Raw genomic sequence first — 8,908 nt, 5'->3', positions numbered from 1 at the left:
CTCAAATCATTAAACAATAAGTTATTTTCATTTTAATTAGCAATCAATTGCACCAATAAAAAAACTAAAAATTCATAATTTTTGCTTTTGGAGATAAAAAGATTTGAATCTAAAATCTCTTAGATTTATTCAAATACACTTACCACCAAATTACACTGATGTAAGTATAAAAAATTCATAACTTTTTTCTCGTATAATTAGTTACATTTTTATAACTAAGTTTCAATTTTTTATATTATCTTTTTACTTATAATAAAAATCCTGAAACTATAAAATAAAATATCAAAACTAAAAGGAGTTAAATTTTCAATGAGATTAAAGTTTTGTAATACTTTTTTATTTATCAAAACAACGATATAAATAAATAATTATCAATAAAAAATTATACATGCTGAAAAATTAATTATATATTTCAAATTATAAATTACTAACCATAATAAATTATTGGAAATCAATAAATTAAAGTAAAATAAAATAAAAATTTATTAATTTTAAAATTTTTATTATATAAGAATTTAAACGCTAAATACCCTTTTAACCTACAATCATATACGGTTGTTGAAGTATAAAATTTTCTTAAACATATATATACTTTAATATTAGAATTTAACAAAATTCACGATTTTACTTTTATATATAGTAAATAATTTAATTTTTCAAATTTTATTTTATTAACAAAAATATTTATTTTGTTAAATTTCTATTACTTTATTATAAATTAAAAAAATTACTACACGCTAGAAAAATATAAAATTTAAAATGACTAATTTAAAATAATTTGATAGAGAAGTTTAATAGAATTTATATTTTATTAATAGAACAAAATTTCATGCACTAAATTATTTTTTTATTGAAAAAGTAAATATTAAGTAGATTAAAGAATATATTAAAAAAATATTACTATTGTGATTACTATTTTTAATGCCATATCAGATTTTTTTAGGATAATTTATAATATAATGTATGAGATTCAGTAAAATTTATAATAATTTATTCTTTATTATTTTAATAATAATGTATTAATCCTTAAGGTTTTATTACATAAATAAAATAATTATTTTTTATTAATAAAATAAAAATCAGAAATTAAATTATTTACTACTAAATAAGTATGAGATTAAATTGTATATTTTGTTAAATTAATTTGTAATAATTTAATTTTTTTAATTTGAATCTGACTTATACAATTGTTAGTAAAATTAATGGAATGGTTATTTTATTAATAAAATAAAAAATAAAAAATAAATTATTTATTACTAAATAAGTATGAGATTAAATTGTATATTTTATTTTTTTAATATAAATTTTATTAATCATATTTCAGAAAAATTTAATATAAAAGATACAAACTATACATTCAATCTACTATTAAGTGAAATAACTTGTCAATATTAACATTTAAAATATTTCTTAAAAACTCAAGAATATAAAAATCAATAAATATGACTAGTATAAGAAATGATCTCTCTGGCTAACACATGGACAGTCATATTAATATGTCAGCTAATCCAAGATAAGGTCTAATTTGACCTTTTCATAAAAAGAGTTCTACAATCATAAATAAATTGGCCAAATTGTGAAAAATCATCATGTTGGAACTGAATAATTTATACGTTTTTGAATCAAACTCAATACCCATTAAACCAGTACTATAAATAGTAAGTTGTATAAAAAATTCACTAAGAGTAAGAGTTTCGATCATCTTGAATTGAAGGCTACATCACAAGTATTTAGAAATTACAGTCATAAATGAGCCAGATACATCACGTAAAATAGCACCCTAACTAATAGTGTCAGAATGACTAAACACCTATATATAAACATTACAATTTTATTTGTCCAACACTAAATGCTTGTCATAAATTAAGAGAGATAAAATGAGAGATGTCATGAAGATTACCCATCAAATGCTAAATATTTTACCATAATGATAGAAAGTCCCTAGTCGACCGAATAAGTTATACACAACTTATCTATAATGAAACATTATATAAATTAAAATAAATTATAAATATTTGAAATATAATAAAAAAATTTCAATATTTTTAAATACTCAACTGTTACAAGACAATGTAACAAGACATGTAAAGCATCCTTCTCAATACTACAAAACTTACAATTAATGAAAATATTTAAATCTTTTAGAATTAGAATTAAGAATACTCAAAACAACCCTCTACATAAAATTTTTAACTTTTAATTGGACCTGCAAAATTTTTTTTTAGAATTTCAAAATAATAAATTAATCAAATTTTATATCGATATTAATCAATAAATAATAACAAAATATAACTGTGTATAATCCATAAATTGTATATTTTATTAAATCACAAAAATTATACTATAAATTATATTTTCTTTATTAGGAAAAAGCCCATCGTTCAAGCGGGACATTTTCAATGCGAAAGGAGACCAAGTCCGCAGTTGAGTCAAGCATCAGGACTTGCCGACATTAGTAAGGGGCCGATGACGCAGTTATGATGTCACATAAATTTATTATTTTGCAAAAAATAAAGAATTGTTAATTAATTAGTTGGAATTATAATTGGTCATTATTTAGTCAGCCTAACATCAACGTGACATGGCCCATTGTTATTATTATTACATCTGAAAATTGGAATAAATAAGAGAGAAAAGGTCCCATTAATTAATATGTCTGTGTTTCATGAAAATGACGTTTCTCTTTGAGACCCTTCTTTTTTATAATTTTAAGTTTATTGTTTGGAAGTTAATATAAATAAAAAATTTAAAAATGTATTGCTTCTTAAAAAATATTTCAAACTTCTACATGGGAGCATGGCTAATAGGGAAAGTATTATCTCTTAAATCATCATTAGTGAAGAAAAAGAAAACGTACATGGGAGCATGGCTAATAGCTACGTGTGTTTGGAGGTCATAATCAAGGCCATCTCTTTTATGTTGCGTTTCAAATACTCTCTTACACGTGGTCACTTCAGTCCTAATAAAATCTTACCAACTTTTCAATTTCACCCCTTATCAAACTCTACTTATTATATTATATGTACAAATAATATTTTTAAATATTAATAATATCAAATTATCGTGAATGTAACTAAAATTGATGAATTTATTTTTTAATTTGTGTAATTATTTAATTTTGAACAGTAATTAGATTAGTTAATTATAATCCCACGAAGAGGAACTATTGAGAAATTAAAATATAAGGATGTCAATGTCATTAGCTATGAGAAAAAAGGTATTATTTTGGAACCCTAATTTCTCCCCCCTAATGATTTATGCTTTTGTTAATGAGAAGACAAGGCAACCAATGCCTTAATGAAATTTGGGGATGTGGTTATTTGAAATTTGGAATTCAAAATCAAACCAAACTATGGATTAGATAAGAAATAGAAATGATGAAATAATGAAGAAAGAAGACTAAAGCATGTGCATGCCTGCCTGTCATGTGGACATCAAAAGCTAAGTCAAATTGAACTCTCAATTAAAATAAGCTTTTGGTGAATTGTGGTTAAGCAAAGTGTCTTGAATTATTGACAGATAGGTAGTCTAGGATTCCAAGAAAGGCTTTAGGCTTTTTTAATCAGATTATGACACTTGAGCCCCTCAAATTCTCCCAGCAACTTTTGGGGAATTCCCATTAGCTTCTTGACAATTTTTGCATCAAAAATTAAAAATAATTGTTAAGATAACCCACCAGATCACAAAAGAGGATTTGATTATTATTCATATCAACAGTAAGGACAATCTCATGATGGGAGTCTTTGTCATGAGACTGTATAGCTTCTAATGGTCATGAAGACACTATCCTTACATCAAACACAGTGTTTCTCCTGAAACTACCTTCAAATTTATTTATCATGACAATCTCAATTGATGATTTAAAGAAAGTTTTGCCCATATAACATTAGTTTTCCAATTTGGAAAATAACTTAACCAGAATTTTTCACATTTCCCATGTTTGTGTCAAACAAACCCAAAAACATTAGTACCAAGATTGTAATAAAGGAAGGAAGAGCAAAGGAATCATGACAAATCAAAAAGAAGAAAAATCATGAATAATTTCCATCTCTGAAATCTGTTCAGTAAACATAGAATAGGAGCAGTAAAAAAAGTAGAACTGGAACACAAATCTCTACCAGTTGAAAGCAAACCATTTTACAAGATATCAAGTATATGAGAGGAATAGAATCATATGTTGTGAAATGCATGTTACAATATCTATCTACTTGAAAACCAAAACCGAGATCAATTGTTGAATGGCTGTTCTCTGCCTTGTCCATTGAATCCATCATAGTGCTTGGTGGATTTCTTAGACCTTCTCAAGACTGCTATCCAAGTAATTATTTCCAGCAACATAGCAATCCCACCTAAAACTGCAATCACAATTATGTAAATCGATTTCCACTTCTGTTGAGGGTGCAAGATGTCTACACCTTTGAACACATTCAGAATGCTGAGGACGAGTATGGCATATCCAACACCGTGATGATAGATATTCCAGTAGAATCGGTATTTGTGGTCCTTTTTGGGTCTCAAGAACAAAGCAAAAATCTGAAAGTATCAATCAAATAGTATCCATCAGAATAAATCAATTCAAAATCAAGTTACCAGGTCTCACTCATAGGTACCACTTCCAGCCAAAGAGGAGGATAGATAGAGTGAAAAATCAAAAATAAAAAATTTCCTACCAGAAAAGGAAAGAAAGGAAAAAGAAAAAAACGGGTTGTTATCCCTTATCCGAATGATTTATGAAACTGTAGATGCAAGATGTTTATTTCAGTGCTTCAGCTTTAAACAGAAATATATAGTTAATTCTGATCCACTTCACCTTCAAAAACTCTCATCAGGATTGAGTAAGTGGGGAAATTTAAAAAAATGGCTACATAAAAACATCATGACTTTCAAAATGAATAAAGCTAAATTCTGATCACCTCCCAAGAAACTGGTCCTTTATCCACATTATCTTTGTCATAATGATCAATAGAAGCATGAATGAAAAAGAATTTACCTGTAGAGTTGCTAAAGAGAAAAGTGTAATCCCAATATTGCGATGAGCAGTCCACTGAACGCCCTTTGATTCACTTCCAAGCTTCAAGCCAGTAGCCCACCCTGCAACCCCAATAGCATAGGCAGAAACCTGGCAAGAAACATGGAGATAAAACCACGCTGGATCTGCAGCCTGGAAAGGTCTCAGGTAACGCGCCATTATAACTCCAATTGGAAACAGAACTCCCCAGCTCACTGCATTCAGCACCCCATGAATCTGCCAGAAAAATGATCAAATTATCATAATTTACCAAAATCCCACAAAAGAAAATAATAGTAATAAAGGAAAGTATGTTCTGAAACATTCAATCGATCCAATTCCAGTGGCGAAAAACAGAGAGAGAGAGAGAGAGAGAGAGAAAGAGATGATAACCAACTCACATTTCTCTTTTTAGTCTTGGAGTCCACTCCGCCGGTAGCCACACTCTGTCCACCCTTCAAATCCAAGGTTCCCTTGGCGTTCAAATTTGCAGCACTCATATCATGCGGCGTCAGTACTCCTTTAGAATCGACGCTGGAACCCACCTGCCACACCTGATTTAGCATCCCCTTCGCCGCCAAGTTTGCCGGAACCTTAATTTTCGCAAAGATTCTCATGACGCCGTTATTCTCCTCCGCCCTTTCGTCCCAAACGTCAAAAGCCAATTTCGACTGCACCACTGAATCAAGCGTGTAAGAGCTGATATTATACGTCTTAACTGTCATGGAACCTTTGGAATCCTTGTAGCCAACAAGTGCCTGAGACCCAGCCATTCCGGTGCCTGTCGGGTTTACAGCCCACGAAACCCATCCGTTCGACGCGGCAGGGGAGGCAAGGTAGGCGATGGAAAGAGTAGCATTAGCGGAATCGTAAGTGAAATGGAGATAGGAAGTGAGTGTAGGGAGGTCTACACAGTGAACATACAAATCATTGCCGGTGAATTTCTGAGAGGAGCAGGTCTGCGCCTGCGCAAGCGACGGTGAGAAAAGAGAAACCCATATGCAAAAACCAAAAATCAAAGAAGGGAAGAAAAGGGAAGCCATTGTTGAGAGGTTTCAGTTATTGACAGCTGAAAAAAAAACTGAAGAAATCTTTAGAGGAATTTATAGAAAGACACTTAAAGACACGAGGCCTCAAAATGGGAAGAAGAAGAAGCCGAGGTTCATGGGCCTTCATGGATTTATCGTGGGACTTATAAATAATTCTTCAAGGAGAGTTTATTTATTTAATAGCCAGTTAATTAATGACACGTTTTGAGGATACCACGTGGAATATTTTTGTGTATTCAGAGTTGTTCTGTTAAAATTGCGGAGAACACGGCCACGTCGGGTTTTGCACGGTTTCTTTAATCTGAAATTAATCCAAAATTTGTATTTCAATTAATTAAAAAATGTTATTATTTTTAGATTTAATTTCAATATTAAAAAAAATTAAAAACGATGAATTAATTCTTGCAATAATTTTTCTATAAAATGAGAGTCTTAACAAATTCAACTGCAGGAAACCGAAGCAAAGAAAATCGAAAATAAATGGAAACATAAACTATTTGAAGATTTCTCAAATTGCAAGAGAACTACCAAGCAAGATAAATAATCCAGCAAGCAAAGAAACATCCCAATTTCCAAATCCAGAAAAGCTTCCAGATTTATCAGAAGCAGGAGCAGGAGCAGAAGCAGGAGCAGGAGCAGGAGCAGGAGCAGAACTAGCAGCCGCAAATTTCAATAACCCTTTAGAATTTTCGTTATCCGCCGCCGTATCATGCTTGTCTGGAATGCTACCCGTTACAGATGAGCCCACCTGCCAAACCTGGTTCAGACTTTCTGCCTTCTCCGGCACCTTCACCGTCGCAAATATCACCATATTATCGCCGTCAGACTCCGCACTTATGTCCCACGCATCAAACGATAGCTTGGATACCTGAGGCGGTGTATAGCCGCTAATGTTGTAAGTGTTGACGATCACAGAGCCGCTGGATTTGTATGCTATAAAAGCCTGTGAACCCACCATGCCAGTGGACGTCGGGTTGATCGCCCATGCAATCCAGCCGTCCGGTTTGGCCGGAGAAGCGATGAAAGCAATGGAAAGAGATGAATTTGAAGAATTGTAGTTGAAGTGTAGGTAGGAATTCAGGACAGGAAGATCAGTGCAATTTGCAAAGAGTTTGTTGCTTCTGAATTTTTGCGAGGTGCATTTCTGGGATTCTGAGGGAGAGAATTGCAGAGTTGCACAGAACAAGAAAATCAAGAACTGAGTAACGAAGCTAACGTCCATTGTCGTTAAAAAGATATTTTCTTTGTTTGTTTCTTTATTTCTCTAAGCTATTGAATTGCAGAAAGTAGTCAGGAAATTTAAAGAGAGTGAAACATTGAGGAAAACGGCCATCGGCATAAATTGCCAAAACAGAATCGATATTTCCGATTAAAGGACGGCAATGAAAGTGTAGTATATTTCAATCTTTGTCCATTAGTAACCAACCTCACATGATTCTGATTTGATTTGATTGTATTTACTTGGAAAAATGATTTGGCATAGTTTAGGGGAAATGTGTGGAACCAAACGTTTCCAATTTTGAACAAAGGTAGCATCCAATATCAGATTTGGATTTGAATTGTTTTTCGGAGCTTACTATGATAGGAACTACTACATGGTTGTCTTGTCAAGCCTGAGAGTTAGTGTAATGAAGGAAAATATTGAACTGAATTTAACATCATGGTTTGGTAGTTGTTGCTTTCTTCAAAACCTTTACCTTTTTTTCACTGAAAATTAATTATATGAAAAAAAAGAATGTATTTGTAATCATTTAGTTGCCTTGTCAAACAAATAAAATATAGTAATAAATTTATCTATAAAAACCTTAATGATGTTAACAAGACTGAAAAGTTATAAGATGAAATTCCTTTCTGTAAATTAAGAAGTTATTTATTTTTTTATGAAATTTAGTTTAATTCTATTTTATAAAATTATTTAGAATTTAATTAAATTTTAAATAGAATTCATTTATAATGAATTTTATTATTTAGTATGACACACGACTTAAAATGTAGAATTCAATGGAACTTTAGGTTTTTTATTTTTTTATTTTTTAAATTAAGTAATATTAAAAAAATTACTCTATCCAAAATTTATATTTAATAAATAAAATATAAATTCCTTAAAAATATATTAATCAATTTTCATAATTTAAAGATTTGTTACTGAAAATAGAAAATAAATTTAGATATTATTAAATATTTAAATTAATTTAAAAATTCAGTTCAATTTTTTTATTTAAATCGGTTCGATTTAATTTTTAATTTTAAAAATTTCAGTTATTTCAATTCGGTTTGGTTTTGATTAGAAAAAAATTAAAAAAATTGAATCAAACCGATTAGTGATAATAATATATTATTTTCAATAATATAGAGAGATTATATCATATTAAAATTAAAATTAAAATATTCCACTTAAATTTTAAAATATTAAAAATAAAGTGTAAAAAATAAAAAAAATTATTAAAAATTGAAATCGATCAAATCAAACCAAATCAGATCGGTTCAATTCGATTCAATTTCTAATCAAAATCCGTTAGATTTAATTTTTAAAAATACTCAAAATTTAATTTTTAATTTATTTAATTCGATTTAATTTTAGATCAAACCGACCAAATTTTCACTCGAATCTAAGAGTTCTCAACCTTTTTAAGAATTTTAAAAGTAAAAAGTTAAAATTTTAAGGTAAAGAAAATAAAATTTAAAATAAACCATAATATGTTATTTTCAAAAAAAAATAAAATGATAATAATAAGGAGAAGAAAAAGCACATGGAGAAAGAGATGTTCAAATTAGAAATTAAAATGCTCTTTTTGTGGAAAGATAAAATTTCATTGATTGAAAAAGATCTCAAGGCTCAATACAAATATAA

At 29.4% G+C, this 8,908-nt stretch overlaps 2 protein-coding genes across 2 annotated transcripts; both read right to left on the bottom strand.

The window, feature by feature from the left end:
- Positions 1–4,017: 4,017 nt before the first annotated feature.
- Positions 4,018–6,177, bottom strand: LOC110628040 (cytochrome b561 and DOMON domain-containing protein At3g25290). Its single transcript, XM_021774484.2, has 3 exons — positions 5,410–6,177; positions 4,991–5,245; positions 4,018–4,533 (listed from the first exon to the last, which is right to left on the bottom strand). Exons 1-3 carry the CDS (start codon positions 6,049–6,051, stop codon positions 4,228–4,230), a joined length of 1,203 nt encoding a protein of 400 aa, XP_021630176.1. The 5' UTR covers positions 6,052–6,177; the 3' UTR covers positions 4,018–4,227.
- Positions 6,178–6,451: 274 nt separating this feature from the next.
- On the bottom strand, positions 6,452–7,334 carry LOC110628416 (auxin-induced in root cultures protein 12). The gene has a single exon (XM_021775065.2). The coding sequence runs from the start codon at positions 7,277–7,279 to the stop codon at positions 6,566–6,568; it is 714 nt and encodes a 237-aa protein (XP_021630757.2). The 5' UTR covers positions 7,280–7,334; the 3' UTR covers positions 6,452–6,565.
- Between the last annotated feature and the right edge of the window lie 1,574 nt (positions 7,335–8,908).

This window comes from Manihot esculenta, chromosome 12, assembly GCF_001659605.2.
Source record: "Manihot esculenta cultivar AM560-2 chromosome 12, M.esculenta_v8, whole genome shotgun sequence".
Classification (NCBI taxonomy): domain Eukaryota; kingdom Viridiplantae; phylum Streptophyta; class Magnoliopsida; order Malpighiales; family Euphorbiaceae; genus Manihot; species Manihot esculenta.
Note: the sequence above shows the minus strand (reverse complement) of the source record. Positions and strands in the feature narration are given on the sequence as shown.

Bases quoted from the DNA above. Each gene is read 5' to 3' on its own strand.
- LOC110628040 (XM_021774484.2), bottom strand. From the start codon at position 6,051: ATGGCTTCCCTTTTCTTCCCTTCTTTGATTTTTGGTTTTTGCATATGG. The intron at 5,246-5,409 runs GTGAGTTGGTTA...TTTTTCTGGCAG, and splicing joins CCAAGACTAAAAAGAGAAAT to ATTCATGGGGTGCTGAATGC. The intron at 4,534-4,990 runs GTAAATTCTTTT...TGATACTTTCAG, and splicing joins TCTCTTTAGCAACTCTACAG to ATTTTTGCTTTGTTCTTGAG.
- LOC110628416 (XM_021775065.2), bottom strand. From the start codon at position 7,279: ATGGACGTTAGCTTCGTTACTCAGTTCTTGATTTTCTTGTTCTGTGCA.